The sequence below is a fragment of the Gorilla gorilla genome, chromosome 13 (assembly GCF_029281585.2).
Source record: "Gorilla gorilla gorilla isolate KB3781 chromosome 13, NHGRI_mGorGor1-v2.1_pri, whole genome shotgun sequence".
Lineage (NCBI taxonomy): Eukaryota > Metazoa > Chordata > Mammalia > Primates > Hominidae > Gorilla > Gorilla gorilla.
The window spans coordinates 63,958,069-63,979,314 of NC_073237.2; the positions used below are offsets into that span (position 1 = coordinate 63,958,069).

The window sequence follows — 21,246 nt, forward strand, 5'->3', positions numbered from 1 at the left end:
GTTTTTCTATCTGTTGATTAGAGTGGCCTTCTCATTTTTATAGAATATTGTTTAATCTGAGTTTCAGCCATGGCTTGCTTTAACTAGGATAAGAAATCTGGTCACTATATATATTTTTAAATCTCAAAATAGCAGCGTACTTATTTTTAAGTGGTGAGATAACTCATCGTATAGAACTACCAGCTGAGATGACTAATGCTATATGTACAAATGGGCTGCATTTCAAAAACCTGTGTTTTCCGGATTCATAACGAACTGCAGCTCAAAAGCAGAACCAGGCTTAGCCTGTAAAACATGAGCATACTTTTCCTAAAGCATGTGGAAATGAGTAACTCAGTTAAGGTTCACTCCAAAAATATCCAACAGAGAAGCCGAGGAAGGAAAAAGAAAATAGTCTGCTTTTTGGTTTTTGAACTTAGAATTTCTACAACTGTTTGAATGAATCTTATAAAATCTGATTTCCTGGATGGGTCTTCTTAAAGGTTTTATTAGAGAAGTCTACCCAATGCAATTAATTTTTTTTTTTTTGGTCAGGAAAGAGCAAGAACTTATCGTTTCTGTGAATTTGAGAATTATGATAATATTTTTCATGCCAGATCAAATCAAACCACCTTTTATAGAAAAGGAGCCAAAGCGGTGACTGTGAGCTTTAGTCACGATCATTTTCCTCCAAGCCCATACAAACCTTTCTCAGAAACTGCAACAAAGGAGATGAACTGAAATTATCCCAGACACAGGAAGAAGGCAAACCCTGGAAAAGGAAGCAAATGAGCTATACCTTTGATGGGCTCAGCTAGCCCACCCAACTCATTCAAGAAAGAGGGGAAGTGCATAATCAGAAATAAATGCCAATACTCACAACGAGAAGTCTGCTGAGGAAGAGCAGAGCACAGAGTTTTCAAATCCTTGTAGGAAGGGCTGTTTTAATCCTTTGACTGGCTACCCAGTCTCTTAGAATAATAGCAACAGCTCAAGTTCTTAACACAGCGAATCTCCCTGTTGGGTGTTTATTTTGTATGTGTTTTTTTCTTTCTTTCTTGTTGGCACCTATAAAGTTGGTACCAGACAAAAATCCCCAACCAAAGGGTTTCTTTGCCCAGTACCCAGGAGCAGGAGCACAGATTTTTCTCCTTCCTACACTCAAATAGGCTGGTACTCACTGGAAGATAAATCATCCTTTCTTGGCTTAGCTGGAGAGCTAATCGCCTGTCTGAAATCTGATGCTTAAGCCATTATGACTGGCTCAAGGCTTGGAGCAAGAAAGCTTATAAGGTGAAGCTGGCTACAGGTTAAAACAAAGCCTTAAGAGTTTATGAAACAAGCAAGCTCTGATGAGCGAGGGGCTTTTCAAAACCTCTCTGGGGGCTGGGTGAATTCTGAGGTTCTGATTAACCACACAGGCAAGACTTCAAAACCCAGGGTGTCCCCCATTTGTGGGTGGTCCCAACATTTTAAGGGTTATGAAATTGAAATCTAAGAAGTGGTTACATTATCTTCTCAAACACCACCACTATAAGAAAATTATTTCATCTATAAATTTCAGCGTGAAATTAGCCTTCAAAAGACTAACAACTACAGTTTCACTGAAAGTTGAAATGCATAATCTAATTAAATGCAATTATTAAACACACTAATACTAGGATGAAGCTGTATGATGCAATAAATAAAGGAATAAGAATATGTTTATTAATTTGAAATAATCCATACTAAGAAAAAAAGTAACTTACCAACATAATCCCTATCAGGGAGGACGTTTTATTTTTAAACACTGTACTTTAGGGTTTTATGCAGTTTTCTGAAATACATCCTTTTCACTTGATCTGCTTAATCAGAACTTCACAGATATCACACTTCTGATTTTAAATGTCAACATAATAAATAATCTCGAACAAAGGAAAAATGTTCTCCATGTCCAACTTCTGGCTTAGTCATTAGCTGTGTGAGCTCAGCAACTTGTGTTTTGTCATCTGAGAGTATGGAAGGAAGGCTGGACAACTGAAATGAAAACACGCCTTTTTAGTTCTTACCTACGTGCTTATGGCAGGCTCCTACCTATGTGTTTATGTCAGGCTCCTACCTATGTGTTTATGTTTTACCCTCTCAGCTATTCTAATAGTCTCCAACACACTACTTATGGGAGAATACAAAGCACAAATAAGAACACACATTTTAATCCTTCTGCAAATTCATTCAGCCAGGAGACCCTGAAAAGTCACGGAGGGTACCCATGAATTAAAGCAGCCATAGTTTCTAATCAGCAAACTCTCTGCCTTCGGGGTAATGCTAACACAGATGACAGGTCTAAGACTCACCACCACGGGCACACTGCCTCTGCTGTGCTGTGTGTTTCCTTACAGATGATCTCAGAAAACACCAGGTGGGTTCCAGCCAGACCAGTCACTGCAAACTAGTCTTATACTTGACAAATAGCACGTAATTCCTGCTATCAGGTTCACCGCAGTGGGCTCAGAGTTCTGTTTGAGAAACGCTCCTGCCCAGAAAAATATTTACACAAGCGAGAGTGGGGTGCACTGCACTGCAGCATTCTGCCTACCCTGCCATGAGTCTGGCTCTGTCTGGCTGACCCGGTCTTATCAGTGGCCTTTGTACTCATTTAAGATCAGCATAGAGACAAAAGCTGGAGCCAAATAACTGACCAAGATAACAAGATTCAAGCCCCACAACAGTTACTAAAGCCATGAAAACGTTGTGCCCTTTAACCCAGTCATCCTGCTTCTTTGAAATTGTTGGGAAATAATAAAAAAGGAGGAGAAAAATGACCAGGCAAGATGTTCTCTGCAACATCATCTACCATAGGGAAAATGTGGAAGCAGTCCAAACATCCAAACAAAAAAAGAATAATTCAACTGCTAGAAACACCATAAGGAATACTATACAGTCATCGAAAATAATAATTTGAAAACTATTTTCCATGAAGACTTGGAAAAATGCAAAGAATGTTAAAGTCAAGAGCTGATATCCAAATTATAAAAGCTTATTGAAACTGTGTTTAAGTTTGTTAGCCTGAAAAGGATGAAAAATAAATACTAAAAATAAGACCTAGTGTGGAATTTTGAGTCATTCTTCTCTTCTGGTTTCCTATCAAATTTTATGTTATCATTAATTTAAATAACTTTTTTTTTTTTGAGACGGAGTCTCACTTTGTCATGGAGGCTGGAGTGCAGTAGCACTGTGTTGGGTCACTGCAACCTTCGTCTCCTGGGTTCAAGCAATTCTCCTGCCTCAGCCTCCCGAGTAGCTGGAATTACAGGCGCCCACCACCACACCCAGCTAGTTTTTATATTTTTAGTAGAGACGGGTTTTCACCATGTTGGCCAGGCTGGTCTCGAGCTCCTGACCTCAGGTGATCCACCTGCGTCGGCCTCCCAAAGTGCTGGAATTACAGGCGTAAGCCACCGCACCCAGCCTAAATAACATTTTAATGCAATTCAATAAGCATCTTTAATAAATAAATATATATCTGTCGGAAAAAATATATATCCAGGCTGCAAAAAAAGAAATAGCATGAGGGAAAAGCTATAATAAATTGGGGAAGGCAACTATTAGCAAAAATAAAGATGGTAAGAGCAGGCATAAAAAGTCACCTCCCAGTGCTCATCCATTTATGTCATTTAACTGGGTTTAACGAGGATGTTAATACAACTCTGGCCCCAATATCATGGCGTCCAGCAGGGCCTGACATGAGGGTACCTGGGATGTTTCCTGATCAGCGGCTCATGACAAGGACAAGAGAATAAGGGGAATGGTGCTATCCCCTGATATCTGACCAGCACTTTATGTTTTAAAAAGTGTTTTTACAGCTATTATTTTTTTCCCCGCACAACCACCTTGTGAAGAAGGTAGGATAGCTATTATTATCTTTCTTTCACAAATAAGCCACTTGTTATTTGGCTTCTAAAGCATATCTAAGCTCTAATTAAAGTTTCACAACATTAGTGTTTAGAGAGGTATCAATCAGTGCATCCAGTTTACAACATGATTCAGAAACTTGGGGAAAAAGCAGACTGCCTCATCCCTACACCCCAAAGAAACACAGCTATTTTCCTAACCAACAATCACCATTTACTTCCTAGCTGGCTATGAGAGAACAGTCAAGAGCAATTTATGATGCTCTTACCTCCTTAACAAAAGACACTGCAGTACTGTTAGCAGTACCATAATAAAATGTTTTTTGTCTTTTGCTTTAGAGATAGGGTCTGGCTCTGTCACCCAGGCTGGAGTGCAGTGGTACCATCATAACTCACTGCAGCCTCAAACTACTGGGCTCAAGCAATCCTCCCACCTCAGCCTCCTGAGTAGCTGGGACTACAGGTGCATGCCACTATGCCTGGCTAATTTAAAAAAATTTTTTTTGTAGAGATGGAGTCTGGCTATGTTGCCCACACCGGTCTTGAACTCCTGGCCTCAAGCAATCCTCCCTCCTCGGCCTTCCAAAGTGTTGGGATTACAGGTCTGAGCCACCCCATCTGGCCTAAAATGTTTTGAATTAATGAAAACAATACTGTACCAATCAAGAGAAGTAGGATGGAGGATCTGGTGAAAAAGAGATAACACTACGAGGAATGATTGATTTTGATGGGCTGGTGGTAAGGAAGGGCAGGGGGTGCAATCTGGAAGGGGTACACAGGTAGGGCTGCACACAAAAGTAGAGCACCATTAAACTGAATTTTAGATAAACAATGAACACTTTTTAGTATTTTTTTTTCTGGCAACCGTGTACACAGGAGACTTTAACTTTTCCTAGAATGTACAATCCTTGAGGGCAGAAATTTTTGCCTCTTTTGTTCACTGCTGTATCCCCAGTACCTAAAACAGCACATAGCAGGTGCTCATGTATATCTGGCCTATATTAATAAGGTTTATTTCTTAAGCTAAGTAGTGTGTACAAAGGTGCTTGTTATATAACTTTCACACATTTTGTATGTCTGAAGTGTGGCACAATACATTTTACAAATTACAGCATTAATGAATAGCTCGTTTTAAAAGCAGTTTCTTTTACCCAGCCTCCGTGAGGGACTCCAAGGGGAAGTCAGAGTATAAAAGGTTGTGAATCACCCCTTATCCCATTTAAATGTTACATGGGGATGTCAACTTGAGATGATCAGTCGTCGGATGTATTTTGTGCAAAGGGCATGGTTTGGCCTTTCCCAGAGGCTCCTCTTTTGCTTGTTTTATTACTAAGACTATGGAAAGTGCTTCTTTTGCCACTGCCCTGACTCCATCGTCACATGAAATTTCTCCTCATGCTCTACGAAGCCCAAGCAGCAATTTTTGGAAACTGAAGAAACATATAATTTACTCCACATCTGAAACTCCTACTAAACCGAAATAGTTTATCCTTTTCTCATAGGAGACCAGTAATTGGCCCTCACTAGCTGCCATGAAGCCCTCTTTATCTCATCTTCATCTAGGTTCTCTAAATGTTATTTACATGCATAGAAGTGTATTTATAACCCGCATCTCTTACATTGAGTATGTTTTTAAACATTGGAGAGGTGTTTCTTTTGTAATACAAAGTGGGAAAAGGTAAAGGAATGATTTTTATTAACATATTCTCAACCATGTGAAATATATAACATTTGACGACTATATAAAAAATAGGAAGACATTTATTTCTAGGTGGTATTATCACCAGTAATTCTTGCTTTTGTTTTGGTTTTCAGACAATACAACATGCATCTATACTTTTAAATTTTCAGCTGGGTGCGGTGGCTCATGCCTGTAATCCCAAAGTGCCGAGGTAGGCAGATCACCTGAAGTCATGAGTTCAACCCCAGCCTGGTTAACATGGTGAAACCTCATCTCTACTAAAAATACAAAAATTGGCCGGGCGTGATGGCATGGGCCTGTAATCCCAGCTACGTGGGAGGCTGAGGCACAAGAATCACTTGAACCCAGGAGGCAGAGGTTGCAGTGAGCCGATATCACGCCACTGCACTCCAGCCTGGGTGACAGAGCAAGACTCCATCTCAAAAAAAAATTTTTTTTTTCTATGAGTGTCATATATATGGTGTACACACATTTGTGTTTGTATATACATATATGTATGTATATATTACTATGTGTGTATATACATATACAGACACATACACATATATGTATGTTTGCATATATATTACTGTTTATGGTTGAGTCTCTAATTAGATTTGCTTATAGATGTACATGGGTCATGGTGACTAGAATAAGTAAAAAATCTTCCCCTGCACAGTCCAGATAACTGTCTGCAGTAACAATTCATACTCTGACACCCTGAAAGTCACAAATCAGAGAGCTTTCTTTTGCTTTCAACCTCAATGCCCAGACCTGTTAGGCAGGATACCAGGTGGGAAGGAAAAGTTACAGCTTGCTTATTAGATCTCAGGAACAAAGAAAAAAGGTAAGTACAGAACAAACCAAGTTGGAAAGGAATTAGTGGGGTAGGTATCTAAACCCATGAAGAAAGGATTTTGCCCAAGGCACCAGAAGAAGGTTGAGGTCTTGAGGCACCAACAATCTTAAACACCCCTTCCCCTGAGCATGTGAATGGAAGCAAATGGAGGGCAAGGGAGGAAACCACATCATCAGAGGGAATTAAAACCCACCCACTACACTTGAAATTTCATAATGTTTCAATCTCCTCTCTCACCAAATATTTTACTGGAGAAAGTCATCATAATTCTGATTTATTTTATTTTTTGATATGGAGTCTCACTCTGTCACTCAGGCTGGAGGGCAGTAGTGCAATCTGGGCCCACTGCAACCTCTGCCTCCCAGGTTCCAGCCATTCCTGTCTTAGCCTCCTAAGTAGCTGGGATTACAGGCATGCGCCACCATGCCTGGCTAATTTTTGTATTTTTGTAGAGATGGGGTTTCGTCATGTTGGCCAGGCTGGTCTTGAACTACCGACCTTGGGTGATCCATCCCCCTCGGCCTCCCAAAATGCTGGGATTACAGGTGTGAGCCACTGCCCATAATTCTGATTTTTCTTACTTCATTTACAGTAAGTCCCCGAACTTCTCTGTGACATTACATAGGGATGATGATGACAGTAAAATAATAGCTTAATCTCATTAGATTATTGTGAGGATTAAGTATGAAAATGCAGGCAAAGCATTTTAGGCACCATGGTGCATATTAAGTGTTCAATGAATGTTAGATATTATCATTCATGTCTTTATTATTGATAGCAGTCCCACAGCAGAATCTATAAAAGTCTCAAGAAGCTGGGCAGTAAAAAGGTCAAAAATGGAATGGACAGGGAAAGATCAGTCATCCCAGAACAAATAACTGAGTTTATCTGGGTTTGGGTTATAGTGTTCTACCCAGAGGAGATACTTGCAGCTGAGACTGCTAGAATAAAAAGTCACATTCATGGGCTGGGAATGCCCACTTTAGAGGTCACTTCCTGCTGTTGTCTTCAAAAGTGCTTTACGGCTTACATAGCTCCTGTAAGTATGTTTCTGGTGCGCTCACTGGTCCTAAACCGGCAGGTGGATATACTTACTGATGGTTTACATGTGGAGAAATAGCCCTGCCCAATATTTCACGGTTAGTGCTGGAACTAGGACTCAAATTCAGGTTTCCTGGCTCCAATTCTACACTTGCTCCAGTATATAATGTTGTCATTTGAAGGTGTTCAGAGCCAGCAGACGTACGACTCTGGACTCAGACGCTCAGAACAAATTTCTGCATAGACAATTACTATTCTCACTCATTCAGCTATTTGGCACATAACTCAAAAAAGAAATGAACACTTGGCATGCCATTTTGGGCAGGTTGTCCCCATGGTGATGTGTCTCTTAGGAGGATCTTCTCTGCATTTCATGTACAGATTTCTCCCGAATCTCACAGAAGCAATATTGGAACAGAAAGTAAAACTATGTAAGTCTCTAATATAACCAAAATAAGAATTCAAATACAGGTCTTTATGATTCATAATATGGCTTGTTGCATATTCCTAAGAGAATCATTTTACAGAATATATACTTCTCTTCCCTCCTTTCTCTTTGTTTAGCAACATCAAACAAAAGCTGCTTGGGAGTGGCTACTAGGAATTGGTTTTAGGCATCCAAACTAATTTCCTCTCTCCTCATTCAATCCCTCAGAAACAAGTGCAAGAGGAGTATACATTACATTTGCATCAGCATTCAGGATTTACATTTGTCTTTCAACACTTCAACAGAATTGACTTAGGTAATAATTTACTCAACTGATTTCAGGGCAAGACTCTAAGATAAAAGCAAATTTTCTGAGAGTAAAACAAAACAAACCCAAACTTCAATGGACAGAAAATTGCTTTGAAATCCTAGTTATCTAGGCAACTTGCTATTATCCGTTCATTATTAAAGAGAATAAAAAATTAGTTTGAGAAAAGACATACATTTAACACACAAACTCCAGAGCACAGGGTTACCTGAGGCACTGCCGTTAACCTTTGTGGTGTGAGCCATGCTGGCTTGAGTCCAATGAGAGATCCAGAAAGGAGTGAGGAGTCATGCAAATTTTATGCATCAAGTTCTCAAAGGCATTCAACCTGAAACAATAAAGAGAGCCCCATCAAAATGGATCATTTAAAAAATGTACAACACTAAATCTTAGACTTCCGTTTACAAAGATGACTGCTAACAGAGAAAGCAAATCGGAATGGGGGGAGAAAGACTATAGATCCAGGAGGTGACTGCATTGGACCTGGCAGTATGGAGATAACAGAGAAAGCAAATCGGAATGGGGGGAGAAAGACTATAGATCCAGGAGGTGACTGCATTGGACCTGGCAGTATGGAGATAACACCCACGGATGTATGAGTGGCTACATACTGAAAGGGGGGTCTCTACACATAATAATCTATGGGAAACAAAATTGGTTCTCTAGAATAGGAAAGTGGTCACCAAATACAAATGACTTCCTAATGTGTAGCACTCTACAAAATATTTTTGGTTTTTAAGCATATCTTCCTTTCCAAATTCTGGTTCAAAAAGTTCATTTATTCAACTGCAATTTCAAAGCAATTATTGCACCAAATGTTTACATTTTTAAAAAGATTAACTTCATGGAAATTCTTTTGAGATATCTGAAGTCTTTCTACCAACGCCTCTTTCTTACATGCAACCACCTTTCTAAACCACAAATCTGATCCAGTCAGTCCTCCTCCTCTTAAACAAAAATTCATTATCTCCCACTGTGCCATTGGATAAACTTCAAATTATTAGAGGCATTCGAACCAGAGCAACTCCATCTTGAATAGGGGCTAGATAAAATAAGGCTGAGACCTTTATTTTAAGTCTAAATTCCCAGGAGGTTAGGCATTCTTAGTCACAGGATGAGACAGGTCAGCACAAGATACAGGTCACAAAGACCTTGCTGATAAAACAGGTTGTGGTAAAGAAGCCGTCCAAAACCCACCAAAACCAAGATGGAGATGAAAGTGATCTCTGGTCATTCTCACTGCTCATTATATGCTAATTATAATGCATTAGCATGCTAAAAAACACTCCCACCAGCAGCAGGACAGTTTACAAATGCCATGGCAATGTCAGGAAGTTATCCTATATGGTCTAAAAAGGGGAGGACCCCTCACTTCCAGGAACTGCCCACCCCTTTCCTGCAAAACACAAGAATAATCCACCTCTTGTTTAGCATCAAGAAGTAACTGTGTGTATAATCAGTTGAGCAGCCCATGCTCCTGCTCTGCCTATGGAGTAGCCATTCTTTATTCCTTTATTTTCTTAATAAACTTGCTTTTACTTTACTCTATGGATTCACCTCTAATTCCTTCTTGTGAGAGATCCAAGATCTTGGGGTCTAGATTAAGACCCCTTTCCAGTAACAAAATGATAGAGCACGGCACATAGTTCTGAAACACCGGGGTCCACATTGGGCAATATATTCATTTTACATTGATATTTCTATTTAAAAGTTACCTGAGATTACCATAATAAGACTTATATTTCAATCACAAAATTTAAAACAAAAAAAAAAAAAAAGAAAAAATACAAAAAAGAACACTGTTTCCCCTTTGGTTTTTGCAAATACCTTCCGAAAAATACTAGCAAACAGTAAACAACAGTACATATAGAAATTCCATTTCCATTGTGCCCAAACTCTGACTCTAGACCCATGAAATCAGAAGAAGTTGGGAGAAATAAACTCTAAGTTGAAAATTAAAGTGTCAATTCAGAAACCCACATGACCTCTTAACAACAGAATGCCAAAATAATATCTGTATACACTAATTCTAATGCAGCCATTGAAATCATATAAGTTTTTAATAAGGTAAAATATTCAAAGTATGTTGGTTAAAAGAAAAACAAAACTGTATACTATCCTAAACCTAATTTTATTAAAAATATGTATGTGTATATGTACACATTTAATTTAAACGATGAGAAGTAAATGTACCAAAATGTTCACTGTGGTGGTTGCCTCTGGGTGATGAAATCATGGATTTTAGCTCTTTTCTTACTTTTGTATTAATAATTATTAAAAATAAATATTTAGGCCGGGCGCGGTGGCTCACACCTGTAATCCCAGCACTGTGGGAGGCTGAGGCGGGCAGATCACCTGAGGTCAGGAGTTTGGGACCAGCCTGGCCAACATGGCAAAACCTCGTCTCTACTAAAAAATACAAAAATTAGCCAGGGCTGGTGGTGCACGCCTGTAATCCCAGCTACTCGGGAGGCTGAGGCACCAGAACCACTTGAACCTGGGAGAGAGAGATTGCGGTGAGCTGAGATTGCACCACTGCACCCCAGCCTGGGCGACAGAACGAGACTGTCTCAAAAATAAAACTAAAAATTTAGACCCCTTCTGTCTTATTTGCTTTAAAACCCTCAGGGAAAAGAAAAGGTATTTTTTTAAATGCTATTCAAAAAAGGAAACTATCAGGCTACAATCACGAAGATTATAAGGGGTCAGAAATATAAGTAAATAAAAAGGAAGGAAAAGGAAATGGCTGATTGCTTTGATCACACAGGGTGAGAATTTCTTGCCACTTAGTGAAATTTCCCTCATTGTTTAAATGGCTTTGCACCACAGTTCAAAGCTAACTACTGCGAAAGCAACTCAGTGTAAACTCAAAAGGACCCTTTTTTCTCTCTCTCTCTTTTTTTTTTTTTTTAAACAGATTGCTTCTGACAAGCCTGCCCGCTGCGTGGCTTTTCCAGCTACACTGACTAGCATTGTGTTCACCTGGAGAGAAGAGATTCTAAACCATCCACTCCCTGCTGATCCTTAGCTTCTGGCTGGTGACACACCAGGAGGATAGGATGGCTCCAATCTCCCTGATGAAGGGGTAATCACCTGACTTTCTCTTGGAAACAGAGGCACTGGTTCAGGTCCAAAACATTGAACTTGGAGAGCAATAACCTTTGTGTGCACAGTCATTGCTGGCTGAATCAAAAGGCAGGCATTAGGGATAAACACTGTCTTTTAAGAATAGGAGTGAATGTCTATACATTTCTGACAAATGCAGATTTAAAAAAAAAAAAAAGAGACTGGGAAGACCAGAGAGGGAAGGGCAAATGAACGAGCAAAGGAAAGAAGCCCAGTTTCTGGAATTATTCAACTAAGTATGCTTTTAAAAGCTAACAACCACAAAACCTTAAGCCAAACCCTGTTTACTGGCCCCTTGCTAGCCTTGTGTGTTTGCACTCTTGCTCCATAACGGCTTGTAAATACCACCATGTAAAACCTTGAAGGCAAACAGAAGACAAGAAGGGACAAGCTGCATGTGCTAGGGGTGAATGAAGTATGTGTCAAGGTATTTGGATGGAGATGTGCCCAGAATCTTCCTAGTCAAGCTTAATAAACTTTGGCCCAAGGTCCTCTCCTGTTATTGAAACTCTTTCATCTGGCAGAAGATCTTTTTCTCAGATCCAAATTGGTGCCTCCCACCCCTCCCCAAACTGAACAATAAAACCAAAATAAGGAGGAAGCCTAAAATTAGGAACTATAAGCATATCACTGGTAAAATAACAAGACATTGTCGGCCGGGCATGGTGGCTCATGCCTATAATCCCAGCACTTTGGGAGGCCGAGGTGGGTGGATCACTTGAGGCCAGGAGTTCAAGACCAGGCTGGCCAACATGGCAAAATCCCATCTCTACTACAACTACAAAAATTAGCTGGGTGGGGTGGTACACGCCTGTGATCCCAGCTACTTGGGAGGCTGAGGCATAAGAATCACTTAGCAGAGGTTGCGGTGAGCCAAGATCACGCCACTGCATTCCAGCCTGCACAGCAGAGTGAGAGACCCTGTCTCAAAAAAAAAAAAAAAAAAAAAGAAGACACTGTCACTGGGTGTGAATCCTGGCAGTGTCTGTGCAAAGAGAACAGTTGTATATTGTGTATTGATTTTTCTCAGTTATTATTCATGCTGACAGGCGGCCTCAAATTGTGAGTGCTCATTCTTCTTAATGCTATGCAGATTCTTATGTTGGTGCATTGTATAAACCAGAAAAGGTTTGGCCACAGTCCATTCCTGTGTTACAGATCAATAAATTGCTTCTTTTCTCCCTCAGAGGACAGTGCAAACCAGTAAATCTTAAGTGGTACAATGGTGGCTTAGTTCTCCTAGCTAAGAAAGAAACCACTCCGGCGAAAGGATTTAGGAAAATACATCAACAGAGAAAATAAAGAATTTGTCTTTGTCTCTATTTCTTTCGGGAGACTGAAGGATGCTGATGCATGTTTTAGTAGATCGCCAAGTAAGGTACAATGAATGACGGAAACATTGCATGAGCTGACCCCATAAATACTTTACATTAGCTAAAATGATACAAATATGAAAAACAGCACACTAGAACTTTGATAAAAATACACCAATGCAAACAAGTAGTTAGATAAAATTGAGATTTGATATATACTCTAGCACTGCTAAACTATCAAATGCCACTATCTCAGTTAGAAACAAGATAATGCTGATGATAATATTGATGGTAATGTTGATGGCAGCTAATGTTAATAGACCTCTTACTATTAGTTATTGAAATATAAAATGTCACCCAAAGTGTAACATTAAGTACTACTAATAAAAAAGATGTCACTAAATGATAAAATGCTTATTAAGAAATTACATTCATTATAAGACACATCCTCATTTCAGAGGCCATATGAGAAAAATGCATACCTTACCACCGATGCAATTGTTACATTCAAGGGACTTTTAAAAACACTTAACAGTTATTACCTTGTTTAAACTTCACAACAACCCTACAAAGTACTACCCCTTCTCTCCATTGTATACATAAGAAACAAGCACAGGGAGTTTTAGAACTTGCTCACATCACACAGCTAGTATGACAGTGCTGACATTTAAAGCTGAGCAATTCAGCCCTAGGGCTCTTGTGATTATGTGATTTAGAGTAAGGGCACTATTGTTTTAACAAATGAGAACTTAGGGCATAAATGAGTGATGCATATACGTAAGGTAGTCACCTTAGTTACCTATATGCTTACTGCAAGGAGGCTTTGCGCAAATCCTTTTTAGATAAGAAAGCTGCATCTCGGAATTTTATGTAATTTTTTTTCTTTTTTGAGACGGAGTCTTGCTCTGTCGCCCAGGCTGGAGTGCAGTGGCGCAATCTCAGCTCACTACAACCTCCGCCTCCCAGGTTCAGGTGATTCTCCTGCCTCAGCCTCCGAAGCAGCTGGGATTACAGGTGTGTGCCACCATGCCCAGCTAATTTTTGCATTTTTAGTAGAGATGGGGTTTCACCATGTTGGCCAGGCTGGTATAATATGTTTTTAGAGCAACTGTATTTGCAACCTTATTCCTTGGAGTAACACATTTAAGAGCCTGAAGTACTTACATGACACACAGGAAATGCTTCTCAGTACTTAACCAGTACACTCTTTTCTTCTTTTTTTTTTTTTGAGACGGAGTTTCGCTCCGTCACCCAGGCTGGAGCACAGTGGCGCCATCTCGGCACACTGCAAGCTCCGCCTCCCGGGTTCACGCCATTCTCCTGCCTCAGCCTCCCGATTAGCTGGGACTACAGGCACAGACCACCACGTCCAGCTAATTTTTTGTACTTTCAGTAGAGACGCGGTTTCACCGTGTTAGCCAGGATGGTCTTGATCTCCTGACCTTGTGATCTGCATGCTTCGGCCTCCCAAAGTGCTGGGATTACAGGTGTGAGCCACGGCGCCCGGCCCCAGTACACTCTTTTCTAGACTGCACAGAATTAGTAGAGCAGGCTTGATTATCAACCTTGTTCTTTATATGAATGTCAACTGTTTCAAAAAATCAAATACTTCCAAAACTGAAAAACAAAAAACAAACAAACAAAAAACTCCACCAGATAGAAGGTTCTAAATGCAATGGTAGGAGTTTCAAAAATGCATAAAAACTAAGGCAGCATACTGGAATCAGATTCTTGCCACTCAAAATAAGAATTATACTTTAAAAATGTAGATGAAAGCTGGCTTCACTTCTCCCCACAGAATAACCAAAATAAATATACATCATCGAGATTATCACCAGCAATCTCCCAGAACTCATGAAAGAGAATGGGTCAGTTCCTGGGGCCACTGAGAAGTAAAAAACAAAACAAAACAAAACAAAAAAAACTCCAGCAGACAGTAAGAGAATCAGATTTTCATATCTGTGACACCCTTCCCCCAATCTGCTTGGTATCAAGCACATGTAAAACTTCCCCCAACTCAGATTCTAACTGGAAAAAGTGAGATTAAGTTGGACACACAACTTGCCTACCATCCTGGCTTCTTTGGCAGGAGACCTATCCATGCCTCAACCCATGAGAAGCATCAGGAGTGCCTGAAGGGAGATACCACCCTGTGGACAGCCGGACACAAAGGAAGGAGGCAGGATTACCATCTCCAGCCCTGGAAGCTCCGCTCTGTAACTCAACCAAAGGAGATGCCAAATCAGAGTGGCTGTTCGGCAGCACTACGCTGTAGGAGGTAGATTCCACGGATATCTTGGGCATGAACTCCTAGCCAGCCTTTCCATACCACAGGGATAGCTCCTTTGGAACTTCCCCCATTCCAGCCAGGCAATCCTCTGATCCTTTGCTAGAAGAACAGAGGCAAACCTGGGTTTTAAGTACCATTTAGTGCTGAAAAAGAGGCAGTGACCTAGCGGGAAAAATGTGTAAGAAATTCAACAGCTAAATTACAAATAATCTCTAAGCAAACATACCAGTAAAAACCAAAACAGACTAGACAGAGAAAATTGGAATAAAGAATAAATCCTTTAATGCAAAGACACAGACATATATCCATAAGAACATGGAACCATGACCTCCCCAAATGTATAAAGCAAGGAACCAGCGACTGACCCTAATGAGATGGTGATTCATGAGCTCTCTGACCAAGAATTCAAAATAGCAGTTTTACAGAAACTCAGGGATCTCCAAGACAACAAAGAAAAGCAATTCAGAAACTTATCAGAGGAATTTAATAGAGATTGAAGTGATAAAAAATCAAACGAATCTTGAAATTGAAAAATATATTTGCTAACTGAAAAATTTATTGGAGGCTCTCAACAGCAGAATGCATCAAGCAGAGGAAAGAATCAGTCAGCCCAAAGACAGGCTCTTTGAAATTACATAGAGGAGAAAAAGTAAAATGAATGGAAATATATTATACAAAGATTGCCTACAAGATATAGAAAATTACCTTAAAATACCAAATCTAAGAATTATTGGTGTTCAAGAGAAAGTTGAGCAAGAGTGAGGGGTAGAAAAAAGCTTACTCAATAAATAATAACAGAAAACTTTCCAAAATATGAGAAAAATATCCAGGTAGAGGAAGGTCAGAAAACACTAAACAGATTTGACCCAAATAAAACTACACCCAAGGCATATAATAATAAAACTCTCAAAGGTCAAGGACAAAAAGAGGATACTAAAAGCAGCAAGAAAAAAGGAGGATATAACATACAAAGAAACTCCACTTCAGTTGGCAACACACTTCTCAACGGAAACCATAAGTCAGGAGGAAGTGGAATGATATTTTCAAAGTGCTGAAAGAAAAAACCCCAAAAAACCCTGCTATCCTCAAATACTTTATCCAGCAAACAGCAGAAATATCCTTCAAGTATGAAGGAGAGATAGTCTTTTTCTGACAAACAAAAGCTAAGAGAATTTACCACTACTAGATCTGTCTTACAAGAAATGTTAAAGATGGTTCTTCAATCTGAAATGAAAAAACATTAATGTGCAAAAAGAAAACATTTGAAGGTATAAAACCTACAGGTCACATCAAGTATAGAAACCCCCAGAATATTCAAATACTGTAATTGTCATGTGCAGTCCACCCATAAGTTACCCATAATTCTAGTATGACACCTAGAAGACAAATCTATCAAAAACCCTAATAGCTACAGCAACCTGTTAAGAGATAGGCAATATTAAAATACGTAAATTCAGACCAACAAAAGTCAAAACGTCAGGGGATGGAAATAAAGATGGAGGGTTGTTTTAAAGTTTTTTATTTATTCTTTTTTTTGTGATCTAAGACAGGGATCTCCAACTCCTGAGCCATGGACCAGTACTGGTCTGTGGCATGTTAGGCACCAGGTCACACAGCACTGCCTGCTCCACCTCCTGTCAGATCATTAGCAGCATAGATTCTCATAAGAGTGCAAACCCTATTGTGAACTGCAAGTGCAAAGGATCTAGGTTGAGCGTTCCTTATGAGGATCTAATGCCTGATGATCTGAGGTAGAACAGTTTCATCCCAAAACCATCCCCACTGCCTGATCTATGGAAAAATTGTCTTCCATGAAACTGGTCCCTGGTGCCAAAACAGACTGGGGACTGCTTATCTAAGATAAGCTGTCATCTCTTTAAAATAACTTGTTATATCTATAAGATGTTTTCTATGAGCCTCATGGTAACCACAATGTAAAAACCTATAATAAACACACTAAAAAAACCCCCAAGAAATTGAAACATAGTTCCAGAGAAAGTCACTTAACCATAAAGGATGACAGGAAGAAAGGAGGAGAAGAGTTACAAAACAACCAGAATACAAGAAACAAAACGGTAATTCTCCATTCAGAAATTTATCAGAGAAATTTAACAAAGAGATATTATTCAAAAAATCAAACAGAAATCTTAGAACTGATTAATACATTTGATGGACTGAAATTCAGCTCCCAAGTATATAAAGCAAACATTAATAGATACAAAGAGAGAGAGAGAGATTGTAATACAATAATAGTGGAGGACATCAAATACCCCACTTTCACCAATGAACAGATCATCTAGACAGAAAATTAACAAAGAAACCATTGTATCAAACTACACATCAGACCAAATAGGTCCAACTGATATTTATACAACACTTCACTCAACTATTCAGAATACACGTTTCATCAGTACATGGAACATTCCCCAGAATAAACCATATTTTAGGCCACAAAACAAGTCTCAACAAATTTTTAAAAGTAGAAGTCATATCAAGTATCCTTTCTGACCACAATGGAATAAAACTAGATATCAATAACAAGAGTAATTTTGGGCTGAGTGTGGTGGCTCATGCCTGTAATCCCAGTACTTTGGGAGGCTGAGGTAGGTGGATCATCTGATGTCAGGAGTTCGGGACCAGCCTGACCAACATGGCAAAACCCTGTCTCATTAAAAATACAAAAATAGCTGGGTGTGGTGGTGTACACCTGTAATCCCAGCTACTTGGGAGGCTGAGGCAGGAGAATCACTTGAACCCAGGAGGTGGAGGTTGCAGATTGCACCACTGCACTCCAGCCTGGATGACAGAGGGAGACTCCATCTCAAAAAAAAAAAAGAAAAAAAAAACCTTTGGAAATTAAACAAAAACATGGAAATTAAACAACATGCTCCTGAATAAACAATGAGTTGATGAAGAAATAAGAACATTTAAAAATTTCTCAAAACAAATAAAAATGGAAACACAACATATCAAAATCTATGGGATACAGTAAACACAGTACTAAGAGGGAGGTTTATAGCAATAAATATCTACATCAAAAAAGTTGAAAGACTTCCAAAAGACAACCTAATAATGGAGCATCTCAAGGAACTAGAAAAGCAAGACCAAGCCAAACCCAAATTTACTAGGAGAAAGGAAATAATAAAGATCAGAGCAAAAATAAATGAAATTGAGATTAAAACATTACTGACGATCAACAAAACAAAAGTTTAGTTAAAAAAAAACTGACAAAACTTTAGCAAGACTAACTAAAAAGAGAGAACCCAAATAAATAAAATCAGAAACAAAAAAGATACAAAACAACAGAGACCATAGGAGTACAAAGAATCATTAGAGACAATTGCCAACAAATTGAAAAATCTAGAAGACAAAGATACATTCCTGGACATATACAACCAAAATTGAACCACGAAGAAAGAGAAAACCTCGACAAACCAATAGCAAGTAATAAGATCAAAGCTATAATTAAAAGTCTCCTATCAAAGAAAAGTCCAGGATCTGATGAATTCTATTAAACATTTCAAGAAGAACTATAATAATTCTACTCAAACTCTTCAAAAAAAAAAAAAAAATTGAAGAGGAAGGAATGCTCAAACTCATCCCGCAAGGCGGGCATTACCCTGATACCAAAACCAGATAAGGCCACAAAAAAAAAAAAAAAAAAAAAAAAAAGACAACAATAGGCTAATTTCACTGATGAACACAGATAGAAAAATCCTCAACAAAAAAATTAACAAACTGAATTCAGCAAGATATTAAAAAGATCATTCAACATTATCAAGTGGGATTCAACCCAGGGATGCAAAGATGGTTCAGCATATGCAAATCAATAAATGTGATACACATTAACAGAACCAAGAACAAAAACCATATGATCATTTCAATAAGTGCTGAAAAGTATTCAATAAAATTCAATATCCCTTTTGATAAAAACCCTCAACAAACCAGGTACAGAGGAAACATACCTCAAGATAATAAAGGCCATATATGACAAATCCATAGCCGACATCATACCAAACAGGGAAAACCTAAAAGGCTTTCCACTAAGATCTGGAACAAGACAAGGATGTGCACTTTCACTACTTTCATTCAACATAAAGTGGAAGTCCTGGCCAGTTAGTCAAGAAAAATAAATAAAAGTGTTCATATTGGAAAGAAAGAAGTCAAATTCGCTTTGAATGTAGATGACAGGATCTTCTATTTTTAAAAACCAAAAAACTATTAGAAGTAATAAGCGAATTCAGTAAAGTTGCAGGATACAAAGCCAACATACAAAATTCAGTAGCATTTATATATAACAATAGTGAACAATCTGAAAAAGAAAGAAAGCAATCTAATTTATCGTATCTACACACAATGTAAAATACCCAGGAATTTTTTTTTTTTTTTTTTTTGAGACAGGGTTTTGCTCTGTCACCCAGGTTTGCACTCTGTCACCAGTGCAGTGAGCACTGCAGTCTTGATTTCTTGGTCTCAAGCGATCCTCTGACTTCAGCCTCCCAAGTAGCTGCAACCACAGGCACATGGCACCACGTCTGGCTAATATTTTGATTTTTTTTTAGAGATGAGGTCACACTATGCTGCCCAGGCTGGCCTCAAACTCCTGGGCTCAAGCAATTCTCCCGCTTTGGCCTCTCGAAGTGTTGGGATTGCAGGTGTCAGCCACTGTGCCTGGCCCCTGAGAATCAATTTAACCAAAGCTGTGAAAGATCTTTACAAGGATCACTATAAAAAACTGATTAAATAAATAGAAGATGAATCAAAAAATGGAAAAGATATTATTCCATGCTCATGGATTGAAAGAATATTGTTAAAATGACAATCCTACCCAAAGCAGTTTACTGATTCAATGTAATCCCTATCAAAATACCAACAATATTCCCCATAGCAATAGAGCAGACACTCCTAAATTTTATATGGAACCACAAATAACCAAAGCAATCTTGAGCAAAAAGAGCAAAGCTGGAGGCCTCACATTACTTGACTTAAAAATATACAAGGCTATAGTAGCCAGATCAGCACGGTACTGGCATAAAAAACAGACACAAACACCGACTGAACAGAATAGTGAACCCAGATATAAATCCATGCCATTTGCAGCCAACTAACTTTTGACAGAGGACAGAGGTGCCAACAATATGCAACAGGGAAAGGACAGTCTCTTCAATAAATGGCACTGGGAAAACTGGACAACTATATGTAGAAGAATGAAACTAGACCTCTATCTCTCACCATGTACAAATATCAAATACAAACGGATTTAGACTTAAATCTAACACGTGAAATTATAAAACTACTAAAAGAAAACATTGGGGAAATGCTCCAGGACATTGCTCTGGGCAAAAATTTTTTGTTTAAGTTCTCAAAAGCATAGGCAACAAAAACAAAAATGGACAAATGGGATTACATCAAGCTGAAAAGCTTCACACAGCAAAGGAAACAGTCAAACAAGGTGAAGAAACAACCCATAGAATGACAGAAAGTATTTGCAAACTACCCATCTGACAAGATAAATAACCAGAATATATAAGGAGCTCAAACAACTCAATAGCAAAAAGTCATTAATCTGATTTTAAAAAGGGCAAAAGGCCTGAACAGGTATTTCTCAACGGAGGACAAATGAACAAAGGGTATAAGAAGTGCTCAACATCAGTAATTATCCAGAAAATGCAAATCAAAACCACAATGAGATATAATCTCACCCCAATTAGAATAGCTTTTATCAAAAAAGACAGGGAATAACATGCTGGTGAGGATGCAGAGAAAGAAAAATCCTCACACATTGTTGGTGGGAATGTAAATTAGTACAGCCACTATAGAAAACAGTTCAGAGGTTCCTCAAAAATGTAAAAGTAGAATACTATATGATCCAGCAGTTCCACTACTGAGTACTTATCTAAAAGAAAGAAAACCAATATATTGAAGAGAGATCTGTACTTGCATGTTTATTGCAGCACTATTCATAATAGACAAAATATGGAATCAACCTAAGTGTCCATCAATGGATGAATAAAGAAAATGTGGAGGCCAAGGCAAGTGGATCGCTTGAGTCCAGGAGTCTGAGACCAGCCTGGACAACACAGCAGGACTCTGTCTCTACAAAATAATAATAAATATTTAAAAAGAAAGTGTGGTAAAAATACACAATAGAATATTATCCAGCCATAAAAAGAATTAAATCCTGTCATTTGGAGCAAGATGGATGAAACTGGGGGTCATTATGTTCAGTGAAACAAGCAAAGCACAGAAAGACAATGTCGCATGTTCTCACTCATATGTGGGAGCTACAAAAGTGAATCTCATGAAGATAGA

General features: G+C 38.9%; 1 protein-coding gene across 18 annotated transcripts in view; it reads right to left on the minus strand.

The window, feature by feature from the left end:
* KANK1 (KN motif and ankyrin repeat domains 1) overlaps positions 1–21,246 on the minus strand; it is a 242,537-nt gene that overhangs the window by 60,001 nt on the left and 161,290 nt on the right. For 17 of the 18 annotated variants that reach the window (XM_055350730.2, XM_031014270.3, XM_055350714.2 and 14 more), the window contains one exon: positions 8,414–8,533. In XM_055350730.2, coding sequence (XP_055206705.1) covers positions 8,414–8,450 — 37 coding nt within the window. In that variant the 5' untranslated portion in view covers positions 8,451–8,533. Of the gene's footprint in view, positions 1–859; positions 1,124–8,413; positions 8,534–21,246 lie in introns of those variants that run through there. The other variant, XM_063696438.1, reaches the window with a different exon arrangement.